We start from the raw sequence: 23,349 nt of genomic DNA on the forward strand, positions 1-23,349 counted from the left end.
ATTTGTGAATTCATGCTGTTTCTCATCTCCCTACAGAAAATCAGTGGTCTGAAGAAACAGACAAAGATGGTAACTGAACCACTTACTCCCTGTCCCTCACTGGAGTGACAGTGTTTACTCAGGATGTTTCACACTCAGAAGATCTAGTTCCCCTTCTTCAACGCCAAAACAAATACCAAAAGGAGCCACAGCATGTTTAGAAATGCATCACTTTCTTGCTGTTGGCAACTATACAGAAGGAACTTATGTGAGGAGGCCATTCATCATTCTTCACATTTGAACGAACACCGAAACAGGGCAGCTTTGAGATTCAGGGTGTCAGTGCTTTCTCTGTGGCACACAGCCCACTGCACTCCCACTGCAAGTCAGGAAAAGTAAAGGAATGGCAAATAGCTCTGGCTGGAGATCTCATTTACTTAGTTCTTGTTACAGGACAGCTCAGAACTGCGAGGAAGAGGAGAGAACATGAGAAGTCTCCCTCTTACATCCAAGACCTCAGTTGAACTAAAATATTAGGAAACATCCACTTTCCTGACTCATTAAAATAGCAGGAAGGTATTTTAATTCTTTGCAAAAAGTTTTGACTCTGTCCTGCAGAACCACATGCTTTCTGTTTAATGCCACTACAGTAAATCCTAGTCAGTATTGCCTATCCTGTTGTATAACCCATGTAATGTATTGCTTTAGATAGACAAAACTTGTCTTCCCTCTCTCTGAAATACATTCACTCTTGAGGAAATAGTTTTTGAGAGGGTTCTATAATTGGATTTTTCTTTTATATTGCAATACAGTAATAATGCCTTCAATAGCAAGATTGCTTTTTGTCTGTTGAATACAGAAATGGTCTTATCACAATATTCCATGTGATGCACAACTCAGAATAAGCCTGAAGACCTAAAACTCAAATACAACACTTTCAGCCATTGAAAATATTCTCTAAAATGCTCACATTTTAACAAATATTAATTATTTAGCAGTCAAATCTTAGCTATACATTATTTAAGGAAGTCATACTTACAAGCTACAGAAGCACCAAGGTCTTAAAATGCTAGCAGATAAATAATGAATATCTAACAAGAGGTCCTTGGAACTGACAAAACCCCAGTCAGAACCACGTCACAGCTAGGTTAGCTTGTAAGTCAGAGAAAGCATTTCAGAAGAATTCAAAATAGGCAACAGAACTTTTAAACTGTCCAAAAGCAAAACCTCAGAATTACAATTTCAAAGAGTCTTTTTCATTTAAATAACAAGTCAAGATGGAAATATTTGGGAGGCCAGAAACTGCAGCTGAAACTCAAATGGAGGTCAGAATTCAATCAACAGCTCAAAAGAGACAAAGCAAAAGTGAAAAGGGCTTTTTTGAAAAGCAGGAAACTGTGGAGAGCAGAAGAAAAAGAGAAATGACAATGAGGTGCTCCCAGTATGACAGCACTGCCTCTTCTTGGTACTTGATACTTGAGGTATCACTTGTGGCTGCTTTCCTGGGAGCTGCTGAGAAGTGACTGCATGCCCTGACTGTTAGTGTAAAAGTTGTACAGGACACAGCAGAGAGCTAAACCTGAGTTATCAGAAGTTATCACAAGTGCATGCAACAGGAATTATGTCAACACAGGCAGGAAAGGGCGACTCGTGCACCACATCCAGCCCAGCAGCAGCAAGGAAATGCACCCCGGGAACAAAGGAAAGTCTTCATCCTGAGGTAGTGGCAAAAGTCTACACGGAGGGTGTTTTAGGATCTGCATGGGAAGGAAGATGTGTTCACCCACTGGCACCAGGTTCACACAAGGAATTAGGTGTCAGGTTGCTGATTATCTTTGGCAACAGCCAAGAAAGGTTTGCACAAGCTCGATGGAGGAGAACGACTAGGAAATAAAAATCTAAAGGGACAAGACTGGTTTTAAAAGTAGGTAAAGTTACATGAATGCCTCCTGACTGATCCTGCCTGAAGAGCTGATTTTTCTGAACAGAAATCTGTGTTTCATCCATAAACTCATGGTTATCTGTCTGTGACAAGCAACCAGGACAAGAAGAACTTGTTCACTTTTCAGCAGCTACCTTACATTTTACATACAAGTTATTTATAGGAGTTTCCAGAGGAAAAAGTCATGATTTTGTCATAATCAATGAAAATCAGAGCAGTGTGACTCCATGCTGTGAGACAGAGACATAACTCTCTGCGCCTGCTGTGTTGAGCACCCACAAAAGGCAAGGCTGCCTGTGGTGGCATCCCATCCATAACTGTGCCTCCAGTAGCACAAATGACAAAAACAACCTTACAGCCTTCAGCTCTAGCTGAATTCAGGATTGGCAACTTTCAAACCAGGAATTTTTAAGGTGTAATTCCTGACAGAGATCTTTTACCATCCCTCATCAGTAATTGCTAAATTAAATAAAGCCCATGCTGAAATTTAAGGTATGAACTCTCAAAGGGCTTTTTAGTTTACTTAGCTATCTAGCTCCATCTTATACTAGTTTTCATACACTACCTTTCTAATAAAAAAATAGTTTGATTTAAAAGTCACCCTCCTTTCTGCTAGGCATCTTATTTTGTATATAGAGAGAAAAGTATTACAATTTTTTTTCCTTCTTCCATGATTCACGACATAATGCTGTTTAAAAAAATAACACCCATCATCTGAAAATGAAGCTATTTTATCTGTATTGTACTAGCTACTAGATTTCTTAGCTACAGTCCTGAACATGCAAAGTATGATGTCTCATTTCAAAATACTGATTTTTCTCCACTTTAGAAATTACTTGGGCTTTATGTACTATGTGGTAGGAAGTTTGTGGTTTGTTTCAAACAAAATCTCCCTTCTGTTCAGTGAGCAAGAGCTTTGTTTACTACAGCTTTCTGTGTGAAACATCTTTCTCATTCTTGATGCCTACAAACTCCTCCATTCTCCTAAACCCTCCTGATGGAAAGTCTCTGATGGAGCCACTGTAATTGATTAGCACCATCAAAAGAAGACATACATGGGGAGAAGATCTATGACACTGCCAACTCTTGCATTATTTCCTTGACAAGCCTAAGGTAAATTATTAATGCATTAAACCCTCAGTGTAAGCAGAGTACCTAGCTCTTACAGAAGCAAGAAAAAAAGAGCACGAAAATGCCAACAGACTGTGCTATAAAAGCAGAAGACAGTAGAAGACAAACAAACCATGTTTTTTTGGTAGAACTAAATGATTTACATATTACAGTCTGGTTTTGGTAACTCACAGTTGTAATTACCAATCTTCCAGGGCCAAGATCTCCTGGGTTTTGTGCTGATGGTCCAAGATTCCAGAGTACTGTATAAAGAGGACTGCAGTGCTGTGATGCTTCAAGTATCCAGTTGGGGTTTTTATAACAGTGATTAATGAAGGTAACATCGATTAATTTTGAAGTTAGGAGTGGTAAAGGATTTTTATTTTGTATTGAAAGACTAAAGAAATGGCAACAAATAAAGAGAAAGGAAAGAGGGGCCCAACTTTTGCCCACTATGAAATTACTTATTTATCAGAAAAAAATGCAGTTTTATAATTTATTTTATTCCTAAAAATTTTACCAAACTGAATTCCATCTAACTGCAAAGTGTAAGTATTTTGCAGCTGGTGGTGTAACCCACCTGTTTTCCTCCTCCAGGTCTGCGAGGATTCTCTCCAGCTCCCCTCTTTCCTCACTCTCCAGAGAAATCAGGATCTGGGCAGGGCTTCGGGGCTGGCTCAGGGGGGACTCCTGGTTCAGACTTTGGCAGTAGTGCTGGATTAACAAGTGCTCATCATCACTGCAAAACAGAGCAGGATAAAACAGGCTGTTCCCTTCCTTCTTTTCAACTTCACAGTGAATACGAGGAGATGATTCACTCCCAGTCTCTCATTTCTTACAAAGAGATTTGCTGAACTCTTTGTACCCAATAGCAGAGCAATGCACCTTAAAGCAAAATCTGCTGACCTGTTTCACTGAGTCTCTGGTGATTTTCCTTCTCTGCAGAGACCACCTCCCTCTTTCTCTGCTTCTCAGACACTTAAAGCCAAGTTTTGCAACAGCTGACAACCTCAAATCTCCTCTTCTGAAAAACTTCAATTAGGACTTTTCTTGCAAAAAAAGCACAGTCTTCTGCTGCCTGATCTGCATTGTGGAAGGGTCATTCAAGCAAGGGCAATGCATTTATTTTGTACCTACAAACTCTCCTTATGCAATAAGTGTGTGCTTTTTTTACCTTTTTTTTTGTCTATAATATTCTAAAATTAGGTAAACAAAGAAAAATCCCTAATATAATGAAAGCATGTTACTTTCCACTCACGTTTGGTTATTTTTAAATTTAAAGGTGATGTACACTGTCAGAATACAAATGCATTCTGTTTAATACATATGATCTCTTTATTTTTTTAATTTCTATTGCCCCTGAAGCTGCCTGGCACCTGAAACAGAAACATCTCTGGAAAAGGAAATACCTCCCAGAAGTACATGGACTGATTCAGGTGTGGTTTAGGTGCATCCAAGCCCTAAGCAATGCAACTTACACCAGCAGTCACTGAGAAACCATGAAAGGTTTCCCTTGACATCATAAGACAGGGAAAATAAAAAGGACACTGCTGCTGGAGAGCTCATAGAACAAAATAATTCAGTCTAGTCAGTCTAGGGTTTTTTCCTGTTATGTTTCTAAACCGGAATTTAACAGGCATTTTGAACAGCTGTTATTGTTCAAAAATTGTAATTTTCCTTGTTTTCATTTTGTTCCTGAAAATGTTAATGATGCAATTTTATGACTGCAGGAGTGCCAAAGCAATGTAGAGCACATTAACATTAGCTGATAAAAGAGAAGTATTAATTTCTCACAAAAGGAAAGGCTTGTCAGTTCCTAAATTTATACTTTACATGAAGCACTTTAACTGTGATTTCCTTCAAACCACTGCTTTGCATTTATAAATATTCTTATGGATCCTAAGTGAATTAACAGTGAAAAAGTGACATAACTATTGCAGTATAATGTCACTTTACAAGCATACTCTTTTTGTGTGATTTTCAGCCTGCACAGATATTTTATACATCACTGCAAGACATTACATAATGAAATGTTTTGTGATATATAAATATATATGTTATGTTTTGATTTCCTGCCTTACTTGTTTCCATCTATCACTCTACCTGTACTGATTAGCCAAATAATCCAAACCCACCAAGAATAACAAATAATACTTAAGCATAATCTGACAAGCAAAACTGAAGTAATTACAGTTGTGAATTCATGGTAAGCTTTGATTTTGTTGCAATTTGTATCTATCTGGATAATAGCTTTTCCAAAATGTATAATGCACAGTTCTATTATCATTTTAACAGTACAAACTGAGGAACAAACTGGATAGTTAACTTATTAAGTGAATTGTGCTAGTAAAACTGCCAGTTGATAAAAAAGATGAACTGAACAGTAAGACCAACGTGTAATACAAGAGATCCAATGTATGAATGATTTCTGTGACAAGGACATTGAAATATTTCAGTGGGACAACAAAAAAAATCCATCGATTAAAGCATTACTACTATCCATAATAATACAAAATCAACATATGACTTGGAAACAAAGTTTTCATTAACTGCACAAAACTATACTGACATTGCATCAATATCAGTTCTGAGGTGTCATTTTAACCTTCCCTTTCACCAATAAATTAAAACTATGTACTTGGTCCTACAGGGGATTTTCTTTCAAAACTGGTAGGCAACAATCCTACCAAATAAAAAGAGAAACTAATTTGAAACAAAGAAACAGCTTTATCACTATCCAAGAACATCAGGAGCTCACAGGCTCAGAGTCAACCTCATAAAATGCTATTCATTTGGAATCTCAATTTAAGTGAACAAAAATTGGCCAGAATTCTGTGTTGATAAGGACTGCTACAAATTTAATCACCTGAATTTTCAAAAAAAATCTATCCCTTTAACTGTGATAAGGAAAAGATCATGCAGAATAGATCAAAATGTTTTTAGAGAAGTTGCAGTTTTCACATGTGATTGATCTAGAATCCATGCTACGGCTTCTCCTACACCGTTAATGAGCCAAGATCAAATTTTCAAACACACCCATGATGTGGCTGCTTCTGTGCTGTCTTCAGAAGCATTACTCACAGTCAGTTCTATGTCCTTTTATTCAGAGAATAAACAAGACCAAGAATATTATTGGAGGAGAACCACAAGGATTTCAGTGAGATACCAGATTTAAGTACTTCTTAAAAATCAAAACTTTTATTTTTTACCCTACATTTGAAGTAATACAATGAATGCTTGTCAGTGTTCTGTCCAACTCACAGGTCACTACTGCTAGTATTTCACAGTGATGATTGGTCCCTCCTGGCTTACACTTGAAATGTATTTCAGGTATTTGTAGACCAAAGATTTCTGTTCAGCCTCACTTTAAGTTTTGTATGACACTTTTCCCACAACAACATTTCCTAATTTACAGTAATTTAACCATGACTAAGCTTGAACTAAGATAAAAGAGGGTTTTTTGTATGTTTGTCCTTAGAACTCCTTAGATGATGACCATATTTTGACTATGGAAATTACTTGCTGAATATATCAGTAATTTTTGGAAAGAAATTAGTAGGGGTTTTTTTAAGGTATCAATCATTTGTTGAATAAATTTGGTACTAAGCTATAAGCCATTAATCCAGAACTACGATACAAACTGAAAGGACATAAACACATCATTAAATTGAACCAGATGTGATACATGGCCATGCAAATTCAGCACTACAAAATTTCATTGCTCTTTATTAACCTTCCTAAGAAAATACATGTCAAAACCACAAAAACAGCCTACTTACATGCTCTCATTAGGTGAAATACTGTCATTTAGGTAAGAACCATTGGTGTTCTCCATTTCTGCTAGCCTGTGGAAAAATAAACAAGACTCATTAAAACCAATTTTTTTTTTCAAAAACTTTGTTTGTTCTAAAACTCTGGAAAGAATTAAAGAGCGTGATGTTTTTGATGAATTTGAAACTCAAATTAATTTACACTCGCTGTTGATTACCAAAAGGTTTTAAAATAAGCTATCACAAAAGACTGTTTGTTACAATGGCCTGGATAAACTCACTTCTAAGTTTTCAGCCCTTTCTCTGAGGTTATATTCCAACTTCTCTTGATTAATTAATTCCAAAATCAAAGAAAAGCCTTAAGATGCCAGGGGATTACACAAATTGCTTTGTACCTGGCAATGTCATTGTCAAAACTGTAACAATCAGTCATTTCTCATTAGTTTTCACACTCAGTCTCTCCTAAACGTCCTGCATAATTCAGAAACACCTCTCCTGATCAAGTGATACTGGAGGAGAGAAAGAGGCCAGAATAACTATTTTTCATTACCTCAACCCTTGAAAATTTACTTGCTTGGTGGAAAAATATTCCAATATTTGCACAATTAATCCACTTTTTGATTCTTAAGAGCAATATGAAAGCAGAGAATTAAACTAAAGCAATGATACATCATTTTTTTAATCCTCCAAATCAAGGAAAAATCCTGTTTGTGATGACACCTGAGATTCATATGAGAGTTTGGAGGTTTCTGCTCTTCTCATTTGTACTACTATATCAGGGTCCATATTAAAAACTAAACCCTATGTAGAACCATGGAAAGGTTTGGGTTGGAAGAGGCTTTTAAAGGTCTCCAGTCCAACCCCCCTGCACTGAGCAGGGCCATCTTCAACTTCAACAGGTGGCTCAGAGCCACATAGAGTCTGACCTTAAATGTTTTCAGGGATGGGGCATCTACCACCTCTCTACACAACCTGCTCCCAGTGCTTCATCATCCTCATTGCAAAAATTCCTGCCTTACAACTAGTCTCAATCTGTCCTCTTTTAGTTTAAAACACTACCTCTTGTCCTAATTAACAGGCCCTGTTAAGATGTCAGTAACAGAGTGCACAACTTAATGAGGACCCCAAGGGACCTAAAGACCAATTCTGACCACATAGGTGCTCTGGCATGCAAGTTAGGATGGGCTGGTTAACAGCAACCACAGACGATGCTCTTGCATCCCAGAGCCTGGAAAGCAAAACCCCAAATTTTATGTTTCTTTAAGAAGTGCTCAGGTAGCCTCTAGCTCTTCTTTTTTTCTTTTTAAAGAAATCTTAGAGAAAGATCTGCCTAATGTCCAGCTGGTCTCATACCTGCTAGCATAATGTTCAATGCGTGAATGAGTATCATCGTGTGAGAGCTGAGGGGACGAGGCAGGCCTATAAGGCAGAAAACACTGATTAATCACAAACAATACCCCTTAAAAAGTAAAAAGACACTTAGCTATGCCTATACCCTCACATCTCTATGCCTTATGCCATGTTTGATAAAAAGCAAGTTAGAACTCCAGGCGCTGTGTGTGCCTCCTCAAGACATTGGTGCAATGTTCTGTGGTGCCACGCTGGGGTTTTGACCATTTGCAATCCATCTGTTGTCTTCTTCACACCAACTCCCAAAGAAGCCTTTTCCAAAGGATTTATAGAAGAGCTTTCACCCTTGTTTTCCCTTCACACCTGCCTCCTTCATTGGCATTTCTGCTTCACATGCAGCCCTGCACAGGCTGCCAAAGTCCTGCTGGGAACCTCTCCTCTGCCTCCCACCTTGCTCCAGTGCCTGCTTCCAACACATCCCACTCAAAAGAGCCCTTAAGAATTATTCCACAAGCAGCTAGAAATAAATACAAGAAGCATAAAATGTCTGAAACGAGCCTTTAATAACACACTGCAGACACTGATGATTTTCCCTAACGTTTTTCAAGAGCTGCAATCTCAATGGTAGTTCAGTGTGTTATACAGGGGGACACTAAATTATGTTGGGTTTTCTGCCTGGCAGATGGTATGAGGTCCTCTTCAGTTTTCTGTTGATGAAAACAATTCATAGGACTTTTCTCATCAATTAGAGTATAGTTTCTTACAGCCTCAGCTCTGGAAAACATCAACATTAAATTATGTTGCCTATGCAATACAGAGAGCACTCTTTGCTGCCATGTGGGATTTAGCCAATCTGTGTGTATTGAGAAGTGCCAGACTAACAAAAAGTAATGCAGCTTCCTAAATTATATGGCAATTTTATACTTTTGCTAAATATCAACTGTGCTTTATTTCACCTCTGCCGACTCTCCTTCTGGAACTCCTGACTGAGGAAGGAGTTTCTCCCCACTCTGAGTTGTTGATACTGTGGTTCAAGCTGGGACTGCCTAAAAGGGATTGTATTGCATTGCACAAGCTGACACGTTTTGTATTTACTTGTTATAATCCAAAAATGTAAGAATCTTCTGGTTTGCAATGTTCCCATGTTAGGAGTTTGGCAATTCTGCTGTATATCTACTGGACTTCTCAACTTCCAGGTTTCTAACCAGCCTCCAAAGGGCTCTAGAGTAGAATCTTTCTGAATTCATAGAGCTGTATGCTGGATACACAAATTCATCATCATTAATGTCTCTTCTCACAGAACAGCAAAGTTTTTCCTCTTTAAGACATTACAGGCCAAGTATAACAAACCTCATTTTGTCTTTGAAATGAGCTTTGGCCTCTACTTTTGCTCATCACATATTCAAGCATTGCTACAGCACACCAGAGGACAAATACTCAGTTCACAGAGTTCCTCAGTGCATCAGAGATTCAGTGGATGGGCAATTGCTTCTCTGTGACTCAATATCCCATTCTGTGCAAAAACGTGCAGGGAAGGGAGGGGAAAAGGATGCAATTTCTTCAGAGCAGTGGATCATGGAGCAAGATAATGATGGTTTTCTAATAAACTGAAGTTACCCTAATTTTTTCTATTTTTTTGTCATACAGCAGATTTTAATCTGGTCTTGATTGGTACCATCAATACAAGAAGAGGTCCTGTTTTCAACACACACACACAAACATTGATGCTACTATTGTGCATAGACTAGAAAATATGTGTTAAAAGTAGTTTCAATTTTGAGTTGGACCACTCTCTTAGTGCCTCTCACCCTGACACAGCACATCTATTTGTACCAGTATGAAAGAAGGGACAGCACTTGGCTGGGCAATGAGATGTCTCTTTTTGCAGTACTGCATGGCAAAAAGTCAGGCCTGACTGCATGAATATAACCTTGCTGCTTTGAAATCATGGTTCAACTTCAAAAGTGACCAAGCTGTGTAATAAATATATTTTTTAAAAGACAACACGATGCTGTGTAACTTGTTGGAGCTGATTCTGCCAGGGAGCAGGGAGTGAAGCTACAATTCCAGGTTTGTCTCTGCTTCAGAACATACTGCAACGAAGATATACCTCAAACAGCTTTTCAGAAGTTTGCTTAAGAAAGCAAACCTGCTAGAGAAGCATTGCTTTGTGTTGAATTCAACTGCTCAGAGATACTTTTGCCAGTCTCTGAGCAAACTTGAACGACTGTGCTGTATTTTACATATTCTTAGTGACCCCCTGTGCTAGAGCTCACAGTCCCTCCTTTCTGAGCACACATACTCAGCACACCTAATCAACTCAGTAAGCAGGAAGGCTGAGTGACACAGCCAATATTTAGCCAAGATAACCATCACTTTTACAAGGGCTCCACAGCTCCCTTGGTCAAGCTGGGCTCTGCAGGAGCAGCCTGGGAATTCTGGTGGTGACCAAGTGGCAAACACCACCTTCCTGCAATTCCCTGCACCCCCAGGGACCTGGCTGGTAGGATGAGCGTACTTTTCTTTGTTCAGCATTTTAGTTGATGCTTCCTAAAAGTGTAGAAACACGTAAATTGTATTTGTATCATCGTATAATCACAGCTCAAGTAAAAAGATACAAATTCTCACAACTTGTGAACTGTCCCTTTAATGCCTGGCAAGCAGCATATCTGGGCAAAATACTGGATAATAAGCAGTAAGAAGCATTAACTTCCAACAACAAAAAAATTATCTATTTATTAACAGTTCCACGTATACCACATGTTGGTGTCACAACAGCACTAGCATGGCTGAGTGCTGCCAGGTAGTGCTTTTCTTTGGCACTTCAAGGATAACCAGAGAACCGGCAGGACAGCACCGGAAAAAGGCATGAGTGTAGAAAACATGGGGAAGTTTTATGATAACTGGTTTGTCTGCTGAAGCTGGAATCACCCTGTAACCAAGAAATAGCTTTAAACCTGGGCAGCTCAGTAGTTTGAATTGCAGGTCAAGTGCTATAGCATTAAGGAAAGAAATAAAGTTAGCAGAACAAAATTAAGGGCAATTCTTTCCAGCCACTACTAATTTCTTATTTTTCTGCTTCCTTGACAGACCAGATGGAAGGACTATGCTCCAGAAGATACCTGAGTTAGTCTGACAAAAGGTGCAACCTCTCTGCACGAATCCTGCTCCTTGGTATTACTCAAGTTTTCTCAAGTATTACATGTGAGTTAAACTCCCTGCAGTATATAACAGCAAACCTTTGGTGTGAAGATGTGTAGGCACACCACAATGTTATTACTATAAGTAACTAGAAATAACCATGTTATGACAGCTTAATTTCATCTTATGTCAGACACAGTGATGGCATTCCACATGATCCAAGCTTTCTTCGAATGTTACTTTTAACTTTGCTCGTGTTCTGAAATATAAGGAATCTAGATCCATAGTTGCATGTATGAAAGTGCATCCTCAAGCTCAAAGCCCCTCTATTTCAGTCTGGCTCCAGACTTTTGGCATTCTCTGTGTGAATTCTCTGCCATGTGAGGTTTACTGCTTAAATTTGCTAGAGGTAGAGCACTTCCCTTAGCTTCCCAAAGGTTTGTGCTCCCAATGAAAATTATAAATCAATATTCCAATGTATACATTTCACTTTTGTTTATTCTACAAAAAGTTCAATGGAGGTGCAAGCCATATACATTTCACCATATAGAAATATAAAAAAAATCTATTTGTTAGTTTCTCTTTAGTTATCAATATGTGAATTAAAATTAATCCTTATTTAACATTATTCTAGAAGCATCTGTATAACACTAGAAGTAGCAAATGCCACAATGGTAAATATATATCTATCTTTCGTTTATGCTGAGGCTATTATTACCACAGTAAGACAATACATGTGCTGGAGTGTTGCAAGAATGAAAATCTATTCCACAGCTGAAAACCCCTGCTTTTTTAACTTCTGAAAAATACAGTAAACAGTTCACCATTTCAACCTGCTTCCACAAATGTGAATGTATCTAAAAGACTGTAATAAAATACCCAGTGAGCTCTGGATTAACTGGGGCACTCGAGTGTGCACGGCTGCACATAAAAACAAATCACAGCTTTATCTGCAAAACTGTCATTCCTGAAACTGAATGAAATCCATATCAAGTTCAATCTCTGTCTTTCATTTAGTATACATTCAGAGGACCAACACTTATTCAGAAACACAGGCTTTAAAACGACAAACTTTCATAAGCATTAGTAGGTCTGCACGAAACCCCTGTTAATTGGATGAAAAATACATACTCCAGAAAGAGTACACAGTGCAAAATCCATGACTGCTGGGAATTCCAGGGTTTATCTCAATCTACTCATTTAGGATCAAAACATTCCTTCAGACAGTGCATCAAAGGAAATAATCATAAAGAAAGAAGGAAATGATCTCATGTAAAACTAAACAAAGAAACAAACAAAAAGAAAAAGTGAGGGAGCGCAGCAGCAGTAGCAGCAGCAGCACACTTCAGCAAAAGTACTCACGCAGAATCTACTGGCCAGAAGTTGATCAGAGTAACAGGACTGCAAGACAAAAAATGAGGAGGTGAAGAGAAAGGCAGAAGAAACTCAGCAGCAAAATAATTACAGAAAGTTTAAAAAAAAAAGTCACAATAACGAAAAAGCAGAAATCCAACAGACCAACATGAATGGCTGTGAAGAGCAACCAACCAAAAAGTGAGAAAAAAAAAACTTGAAATCTAAAATTTAAAAAGAGAAAAAGAAGGAGCGAGAACAAGCTGCGTGCAATTGCCATTAAACAACTGATTAAACATGTAAAAAACCAAAGGGAACTAGGTTAAGTCATTGATTACTTCATGTGCATCATTTACTGCTATTTTTTTCCCATGAAGACATCAAAGTCCTTCAGTAAGACTACATTTATAGCTGAGAAAAGAAGAAATCACCTAGGAGGGTCACAAACACCATAGCCTAATTAAAAAAATAAAACCAAGGAAAGATACCCATTTGGAAGAAAATAAAAATTTAATGAATGCATCATTAGCCTCCAAATTGTGCATCAAACTTAGATGTCCATAAGTCTGCCAGTAAGACTGTATTTTTTTTTTTTTTTGCTAACTGAAGCTGAAGTTCCTGTATAAGGACAGGTGAAAGCAAACAAAGGCAATGGCAACTGGAAGCCCAGCTTGTGTTTTCCTGCCAGGCGAGGTAAACAGAAATGAAAGACAAAGAGGCTTTATGCATTTAGGAAGTGAAAGGAGTTGGCACCAGCTGGGGAGCTCAAAGAGTGTACCAAATGAATTGCTACTTAGATGCTTCAGAGCTACTCACGTTTCCATGTTGTCTCCCTCCAAGACAGTCTGCACAGGCAGGTAGCCCATTCGTGGGTGCTTTGCAAAATATCTTTTTGTTCGAAATTTGTTTTTTAGTACCTTGGCAAAGTCACGGACGTCTTCTCCTGACGTTGTCTGAAAGCCACAAATCACAATGAAATAATCTTTCATGAGGTTGTCACTGTTTTTTTCAGTTGCCTCTTTGCTGGGTTACTTGGAAGAGCTGTGATCACACCAAGCAAAGCTGCCAATGGGTTGAGCCCCGGAACAGTAAATTTTATTTGTCCATCACTGTCACCTTACAATGCACTACACAGACACTGCTAGTGGGGAGGAAGGAGGGAAAGAAAAGAAGTCTCAAAACCCCCTGACAGGCTCATGTCTCACCTCAGGTGATCTCAAGAAGACAAGCAATAATTAGAAAATAATTTGTCATTCCCTCACCTGGCTGTGGGGGGACTCTCTGCCTACTTTTGGTTCAGCACTAAAACGGCTGTAGTGAAGGACTCACAGCCAGTCTGTGTGTCCAGCTGGGTGCTTCACTGTCTGGATCCCAACTCTTACCACATGCTTGGCATCTCCATCTCATGGGCTTGTCAATCTATGAGAGTCTCTAGGTACCTTTTCTTTCCAGTTTCCCTCTTCAGCCTTCTGTGCCATTAATATTTTGATCAAAGGGAAACAAAAAGCAGGTGAGAGCTGCTGAAAGCTCTCAGATCAGTTATTTCTTCCTGCACCTGTTCAATGTGAAGCTAGCAGGCATTTAAGATCAATACTCAGAGGAGAGAACAATTTGCATGAAGTTTTCTACTCCCTTGCCTGCAGCAGGCTTCCCTTGCTGCTGTAGAGACCAGCAGAGGAGCACAACATAGATTCAGAAAAACCAGAAAGAGTCACGAAGAGTTTCAAGGATGTCTGCTGTGAAGATGCAAGACTTATTGAGAGCCTGACGAAGAATCAGGCAATTCTCTGATGAATTTTAATGTAAGACTTCAATTACTTCAGTCAGGCTGCACTCCCTTCTCTGAACCTTGCAAAAACACTAGACCCTGAAGTACTGATCTTTTACAGTAAATTAAGTTCTTCTGACCCACATAACAATATTGCTTCTCCAATCTATCTAATTTAAAGGAAAGAAATTAGGGAAAAATCAATCTTTCTGATGTTTTTACTGAATTCTATGCCTTTTGCATAGAGGGGAAGGACGTGCTGGAATTATCAGTTAAACCAACCTTCACAGAGCTGCTCAAACACAGATACACAGATTTTTAGAAGGTAGAAAAATTACGGATGCCCTGAAAAAACATCTGCAGAAAGTCTGAAAAGCCTTAACAGAAAAAGCAAATATTATCCCTGTACTTATGACACCTATGTAAAGCTGGAAAGAATTTGGCTCCCTTTCTGGTCAGTCTGTCTGGCAGGAAAATTCAGTGTAAGCAATGAATAGTAGAGAAGTGACACAGCAGAACCTGTGAGCCAGTACAGCAGTATCTGTATTTTCAAAACACTGAGATAATGTTTGGTAATATTAAGTATCCCTTCCTTAACTAATCAGAAGTAAAGGCATTTGGGGAAGGAAGGGATGAAGTGTGCCCAGACCACCCAGAGGACTCCAGAAAGGAGATTTATTGAGGTGGCTCCCTGTCCATGCCCCCAGAGGAGGGAATTCCCTCTGCTGAATTCCATCTGCAATGTCTGCCAGGAGAGCTCTTAGCCAGCTTGTCATCAAGAGCACACAGAGCACATCAGCTGGAAACACAGAAAAAATTTTAATATTTAATCTTGGTATAAATAGACTAAGCACAGCTTTCTGTCCAGTTGTTCACCTGTGCTATTTATAAGCATTTATTAATGCCCTGTCTATTTTTGTTGTTGAAAACACTTTCTATTGCATTTGACTGTAGTTTGGATTAAGTGTTTTCAGGTATTGGCAATGAAACATTCTCTGCTTCAGCCTTCCTGGGACTGGTCTTTCCCCTTTCTCCTCTGAACCTCTTCCATGACAACCAAACAGCAAAATGCTGAGCTTGCACAGAAACATCCCAATCTAGCTGCTACCACATGAACCCCCAAGAAGAAAATATATCTTCTAGTGACAACTGAAAGCATCAGGCACATCTCATACAATCCAACTGCCATTTAAAAAATGCTCAAGGAGCACAAGAAAGGCAAAGAAAATCTGATTAGTACGTGGACAAGATGATAAACTGAGGCTATTTTCAGCCAAACCTTCTGACTTACTCCACAGATGTTTTATTACATATGATTTTCAAAGTAAAATCATCCAAACCAAAATTCCCAGCAGACCTGGTTTATGAGGAAGAAACAGTGGAGTTTTGGCATCCCAGCTCTCTTAAATCAAAGCAACATATAGGCAGATGGGATGTTCCAAAATTGTTCTGAAACCAAACTATTTCATTAGAAATAGTTCTTTTTATTCACATAGGAATAACTTCACCTCCAGTTGACTTTTCCCAGTTTGGTTTAAGATAGTGCCTTGCTCCCCACACCTCAGCCCTGACTGGAAACCCTAGATGTAGAGAGGTCTATCAGTTTGACACATTTCCTTCCAACAAGGTGTTTTTTATGTTTGTGTGTCACTGTTCATTAAACCCTAACAGAAAAATCATCCTGCATTTACATCTCAGTCTATAAGTTGTCTTCTATGCTTTGTTTAAACCTCTTTAAAAGTCCTATCTCTTTGAACAATAAATTGAGCTGTGTTGCTTTCAGGAATAATTGTTGCAATTTTTCTGTCTAAATGAAAAACAGGGAACTGCCTTGCCCTCATTCTGACTCAACCTTTTGCAAGAGAGGGAAAATTATCACATCCCTCACGTATTTAGCATGAGTTCTCAAAACTAACCTAAGCAGAATTAAAGACTGCAGTGCTCAAAAATTTCTTGATACTAAGAGGGAGGGAGAATAAAACTATCAGAACACTTCAGTGTGCACACTGAATTATTGCAAAGATATTATCAAAGAAGGCATCACATGTCTTGCGTCTGCCAAAATGCATTTTAAGGTGAGAGATTAGTGTGGAGAAAGACTGATAAGTGCTCTGTCACCTGCATACTCTTTTTCATTCATTTGGAAAACAATTACAGACTAGACATAGCTTCAGTGGATATTCACTCCCCCAGTACTTGGGTAAAATTTTTGTAATAGCAGCAACACAAAAAAGAGTGGGGCTTGCTGTGTGTCACATTCACTTCCCCCTCCACCCCAGTTAATCCTTCTCTAATTCAGCTGGCTGCTTGTGCAGCCAGGCACGGCACATTAGCACGGGTTGCTGGAGTTCAGGGAAAAATCCACTGGCTGTGAATGGTTCTTTATTCTGATCCAGCAAGCTGAACATGGTGGCAGGTTTTCTGCTCACCACCACGCTCACCTTAGTAATCCGTATTTTCAGGGACAATTCACACCTGCTGGATGCAGCGCTGCAATGAGTTGCTGCAGGCTGGGGGTGCACCTTGTAATCCTTTTTCATTTCTCTTTTCTTAAAACACATCAAAAGTATAAGAAAATAGTTGGGAGATACTGGTTTGTGCACTCAGGGCACCACTCACAAGTCTCCCATGTTGTTTCTTAGCGAGGTAAGAGTGGCAAAGTGCAAAGCAAACCCACAGTCAAGGAAGGGCTCAGCTGCAGGTGGAAAGAAGGCTCCCAGGGAATCAGTCACTCACTCACTCACTCACCCTGCCTATGACTCAGATCACGAGATCCTGCTCTAGGAATGCCTGCAATGGAGAAGTCTGTTCAGACCTGCCCAGGCAGCGCCAGCAATTCCCTGTGACTTGTGCAGCAGTTCAGGCAAATCGCCCTTCCAGCAACCTCAGTCCCTGGGGGACAGCGCTGAAAACCACAGCCAACAAATACCAACAAAGAGACAGCAAATGTGCACTGGCCCTTGCAGAGATTCACAGGAAATACTGCCACTGAAAGGTAAAAGTTGATGGATAATGCAAGTAACTATCCCTAAGTTAAATCTAACAAAAATCCTAGGCTTGCTTTACCATAATGTTTCAGGGGCATACTTTTTTTCTCGCTTTTTTAGGTCTCTAAGAAAAGCTGAGAGTCTTTACTTCATTTTGGCCATGCATTTTGCTTGGAGGAAGATTTAAAGACTGTTCATATAATTTTATGAGGCTAGCCCAAGTATAACTTTGATGCTTTATTTTCACCATTTATGAGTACTAGCAGGTGGAAACTAGGAATAATACTATCTCAGCAGGAAATGCTGACCAGAGTGCACTGCTTCAAGACCAGCACAAACAATAGCAAAGGCAGCTGAAAGCTCAGTCTTGCTACATGGTGGAAGTTTAACTTGAGCTTGCCTCTAATTTATGCCCCTTTGCACTGATCCTGAGAGGCCAAAAAGAAAAAGGAGCACACTGAGAGGGAAATGCAGAGCTTCCTTTGCCAGCTGTCAGGTATGAAAGAAATATTTATGCAAAACTAATCCTTTTGGGAGCTGTGAAAGAAGGGTGAAGACCCTCACCACACCATCACTGCAGCACCCTGTACTGAACACCCTGGCTTCTCCCCTTCAGAAATGAAATCTACCTTGCAACCACGGGAACTTCTCTGGCACTTTGTATCATCAAGTGATCAGACAATACATAGGTACTACAAAACAGTGAAGAATTTAAAAATGCAACGATTGTGTTGTGGGAGAAAGCAAGTGAAGTGGCAACTTGATGAGGAAAGGAGGAAAAAAAATCACACACTGATATGGAGAAAACCGTGGAACCCAAGATATGAATGAATATTTGCACAAATCACATGCTTCCAGGGAGATCCATAAAGTGAGCTATGGCACTGGACATGGAACAAGTCATTAGCACACAACAATATATTACAACACAGAATTGTGCAAACAATGAACTTCAATTTACTCCACACCATTGGAGTATCCTTGACTAAGCACCGAAAATTGCTGGCATGTATAAAATGAGATTATATTATAAAATGAGATTTAATTATAGGGAAGGGAAGAAAAGCAGTCCTAACACTTCATTACCTTGCACATAGGAAAAGAAGCTTTTCCTTTCTACATAAGAAGGGACAGTAAGGGTCAGTAAAACAGCTACTTACTGGTGTGCAGTATTCCACCATGGGATAGTGCATTTTGTGACCTTTTGCAACACGGCCAGAGAAGAAGCAACTTTGGCAGATGTCATAGTTAAAGTGCTTTAAACTTCTGTACCTAAAAGAGGATAAAAAAAAATTTCACAGCTTCAGAGCTTTGTATGTGACTGCTTCGTATCAGCCCATCAGGTTTGCTGTGTTAGTAAATTCTCTTCCATAAGATGTCACACAGTGTGCAATGCCCAGTAATGCTCCTCTGCCCTGAGGGACAGGTACTGCTGCCTCAGATGTTTGTCTAAGATTTCAGTCTTCAAAAAAATTTCTAATATTGGGCAACAGTGAAGATTTTTACACTTTCACTCACCTTTAACATATGAAAGACATTACCATACTTTTTATTACTATAACACTAACTTCAGATCTTTTGCTCTTCGTGATGATTCCCAAAACAGAATGTCCTTCAAAAGGAAAATTCAAGAAAGAAATGCCCTCTCAGTAAGTCACTCTGGCAACCCCCTCATGTCCTTCCTACCACCTCTATAAAAACAATTTTCCTGTAGAGCATTCCATCCATGCAAAACTCCAAATGCACTTTTGGGCCATTATTTAATCTCATCAGCTCTATGAGGCAGCTAACTGTTGTATCTGCTGTGCTGAAGTGGTTGAAAGAGCCGGAGGCATAAGGGTTGTCTTGTTCCGAATACATGAAGCAGCTCAGCCACAACGACCTCAAAAGAACATTGTTTTACATGAACTGGGTGCACAGTATTAGCTTTCTAAAAGCCTTCCAATACAGTATCTTTTTGTCAAGTGTGTACACAGGGTTTCAATGACTTGCAAAGACAGAGAAAAAAATCTGTGACAGACAGACTCTACTATCATGATAATAGATTTGTTATATAAATTTAAGAGACAGATGACATCAGTCAAGTAAAATTAGATGCAAACACAGAGCTCCAGTGTCCGCTTTCCGAGTTCTTGGTGCTCACAACAGACTATCCATTCACTTGCCATGCTTTGATATTTCCAAGGGCTGCACTTTTCAATTCCACCTACTTGTCTTTGGCTGGTTTATACAAAACTGTGGAAGTAATACAGTAGTTCATAAACCGTATCTGGGAATGGGAAAATTAAAGACTTTCTGGATGTGTTGAATTACTCACATCCAATCCATAGCTCTTCCTCCGTAATATCTACCACTTTCCAGTTAAGATATTAATGGGGAATAAAAAGCAAAAGGAAAAGAATTTAGTCTATTAGGGCAACAGTCTCAGATTCAAAACAAAGCAATAAATACCTTCATGATTTCCACCATTTCCCACTGCCTGTGAAATGGTAGCAGAAAGCATTGCCCCACTACATGCATAAAAGCAATATTCATCTGCTCCCAGGTTAGAGCAAAATGATGGCTTTTTTGTGTAGCACTGCTTGCTGCTGTTATCTATCTGGGTTCTAGAAACAAAATTACAGAAAGCTCTTTGTAAACAACACGATAACATAGAAGGAGAAATGTCAATGGTAAAAGAAGACTGCGTGTAAAAAGGGCAGAAACCATACAAAGAGCTATTGCAAAGCAAAGTGATAAAACAAGTCTAGGCATAATTGGAAGTGAGTATTTACTTAGCCCTTAAGTGGCTTCTCAACAGGCACACCAACACACAGCCATTTTACAACACAGTGACTTATTCATTGCCATAGTAACCACGGTGTCAATCCAGATGTTCAAACAGACCAGCAACATTTCCCCCACTCCAGGTTAATGTTCCACCAACATTCTTTCACTGAGAAATGCACACGTAGCTTTTACATGCCTGAGAATTTTCAAGACACTTCACTGCTTTATGCTAGAGAAAGCAATTCATTAGGATCCAATTCAGAAAAAGCAACTGCACAGGACACACTGAAGGCAAATTGTGTTAGTTGTGAAATCCAACAATCCTTTTGTTGAGGCATGGAAAGCCTGGGACCCAGAGGAAAGGCCATATCTTAACTGAGAGATGACTACTGTCCTCTTCAAGTCTGACAGCACTGTACCCAATCTAGGTGCCCCCTTGTGTCCCCATCACAGTTATTTTTTCCAAGAACAAAAGGCCTATAAAATGAAGCTGGTGATTTGCCTGGAATCAGGCAGAGCTCTTGATTCACCAAGCAGAAGCACATGCAGATGAAAGAGAGAGAGTCTGTACCTGAATCCAATAATGGGGCACTCCTTACAGATGTTACACTTGGCTTGGTGCTTGGCAGTCTCAGCAGCAGCCACCCTGTGCAGGACAGGCAGCCACACCATGGACTGTGGTTCCAGCCTCATCCAGTCCAGGAAAAGGGCTGCTTCAATCTCTGGTTTGTTGTTGGCCTGCAACACAAGGGGAAAAATGACAAGGGCTGAGCACAGCTGATATGCCTACTCATCAGCTAATTAACAGTTCAAGCTGTTCTTGTTAACTCCATATCTCTCCAGCTTTCTCCCCAGTCCAACTACTCACAAAAAAATAAAATAAAAATTAAAACAAACCCCAGGATCCTGCCTTCAAGCCAGGAACTAAAAAGTATCATTAATATTTCAAACCTCTCTTTCTCTTATTCTCCCTATTACAATAGACAGCACTACCATGTACTTTGTCACAAAGAAAATCATCCACTTACAGGATCACTTTTGATGCCTGATCTCACATTCCCTGTCTCTCTTATCTGATACTGCATAGCACTGCTTCTCACCTATTTTAAAAACTGTTATCCAAGCCCTAAAAATTGGATGTCTTGTGATCAAAACTCCTTTCTCCTTAACATCTTTCATTATCACACTGACCTTTCTTCATAATGCACACGTAAGGAAATAATTCAAATATCTCTAAAGCCTGTTGTTGAACATTCTCTTTCTCCTTAAATGCCTCAAACCCCCTCTTCCCACCAGATCTTTAAATTTCCCATCACTGACTGCAAACACTACATAGTTCTGTCGCACAAAATACAATTCTCATATTCCATTACATCCCACACTCCTGTCTTTGCCAACAGCAGAAGAACCTATGAACACTTCCCAGCAAACCCATTCCTCTGCTGCCTTCCATCCCAACCAGTGTGACATGACAGGTATCTCTTCCATGCTAACTTCAAGGCATCTCAGTCACAGAGCCAAATCCCATTGTGCCAGGCACCATGCACCCCCAAAAAATGATACATCATCCCTACCCAAAGCACCCACAGTATGGAAAAAAGAAAACAAGGAGACAAAAACCACAAGGAAACGGGACAGCAGTGATCTCTGTGCATAGGGAGAGGTCACGCTGCACCAGCAGGCTGGACACTGCAAAGAACAGCTCAGAACAAAGGCAAGAGGCATTAAAAGGGATTTGAAGGAGAACAGGGGAATGATGGAGTCAGTGTTTACAGGAAACATCCCTCTGTCGTGCAGGGTGCCACAAAACCTCCACAAAACCGGTTATCTCAGAACCTGGGAGATTGTTTCAGTGCTGAAAGAGAGGTGATGGAACAGGTGGAAACCTCAAGGGGCTCTGATGGGGAGGGAGAAAGGAAGATGTATCCACACAGGGAACAGCCCAAGTAATGAAGAGGGATAACATCATGCTCTGCTTCTCTAAACCATCACTACATGCTAATTCCAATTCCTCAAGACATTCCCTTCCATGCTACCCACCACATCACCATATTTATGTCTGAATATATTTAAATCCTCTGTTTTCTCTTTTCTCTAAGCTTTCGAACACAGCTCTCAGCGGACCAGTCTTTTATATTTTAAACTTCACAAGGCTGACTTTCTTCCTTTGTGGTTCCAAACCTATTTGAAGCATTTAAATAAATAATAACCATTAATGTATCATGTACACGGACCGAGATGAATAGGGGATTGAGTGCTGAGGATTTTTATGCTTGCTCTCAGTTACTTCTCCAGTTTCTCATGAAATTTGAGTTTAGTATAACCTAGCTAAAACCTTATTCCACTAAAAATGCTAGCAATGAATTTTGAGAAAAAAAGTCCCAACTGATCTGCAGGAGAGAGAGCTACAGGGAAAACCAATTAGCAGTAGTTTTGTTTTTTGTTTTCTTTTCAATCTAACACTGTTCATAACCTTGACAAACAAATGAACTGATATTTGAAGGAAAAGAAGATGCAGTCTCCCAGACAGAAACCCACAAAAAAGATGTGAAATACAAACACTGTAATATGCTCTGAATAATGCACTGCATTGACTTAAAATGCTGTTGCAATACTTCAGTTCATTAAAAACAAAGATTCTTGGTCAGAGCTTCCTTCTTGAGATGCTCGTTTGGGAAACCATCAAACAAATCCTATGACTACACTTGGGATCCACATATGGACTTCTAGTATAGTCAAAAACATAATTTTTTTGACTTTTGGTATAAAAACATCAAATCAGAACATACCTACAATTATTCAGATAAAGCCCTTCATAATTTGATATTCACTAAAGGATTATATTAACTGGAATGCATGCTGAAATACTTCTGAAGTCTTCTGCATCAAACACTAGTTCTCTGTTTTTTCACGTAGCTGCAGAATTTAGGAAGGCTCCCCCAAAATAAAAAGAGAAAATCAAAAGCACAATAAAGTCCAGTCAACACTGGCAAGAGGATTTGTTCAGAACACTGAATACTGCCTTCTGCCACAGTACATCAGTGAATTCAGTCGAATTAAATGAATTCTGGAACTCCTAAGTGAAAGGCATGTTTATAAAATATGACCATCTATATTTTCAGCTGGAAGGCAGGGCAGTAAGGGGGCAGGGGAGAGGCTTTTCGTGACTCACTCAGGGAT

The 23,349-nt window shown here is 39.4% G+C and overlaps 1 protein-coding gene across 15 annotated transcripts in view; it reads right to left on the reverse strand.

The window, feature by feature from the left end:
• DMD (dystrophin) overlaps positions 1-23,349 on the reverse strand; it is a 1,072,200-nt gene that overhangs the window by 25,322 nt on the left and 1,023,529 nt on the right. For 11 of the 15 annotated variants that reach the window (XM_033051053.2, XM_033051051.2, XM_033051057.2 and 8 more), the window contains 7 exons: positions 20,741-20,907; positions 18,561-18,672; positions 13,462-13,598; positions 12,655-12,693; positions 8,155-8,220; positions 6,811-6,876; positions 3,612-3,770 (listed from right to left, as the gene is read on the reverse strand). In XM_033051053.2, coding sequence (XP_032906944.1) covers positions 3,612-3,770; positions 6,811-6,876; positions 8,155-8,220; positions 12,655-12,693; positions 13,462-13,598; positions 18,561-18,672; positions 20,741-20,907 — 746 coding nt within the window. The remainder of the gene's footprint in view (positions 1-3,611; positions 3,771-6,810; positions 6,877-8,154; positions 8,221-12,654; positions 12,694-13,461; positions 13,599-18,560; positions 18,673-20,740; positions 20,908-23,349) is intronic. The other 4 variants (XM_033051052.2, XM_033051063.2, XM_033051066.2 and 1 more) reach the window with 2 other exon arrangements.

Source organism: Catharus ustulatus, chromosome 2 (assembly GCF_009819885.2).
Source record: "Catharus ustulatus isolate bCatUst1 chromosome 2, bCatUst1.pri.v2, whole genome shotgun sequence".
Lineage (NCBI taxonomy): Eukaryota > Metazoa > Chordata > Aves > Passeriformes > Turdidae > Catharus > Catharus ustulatus.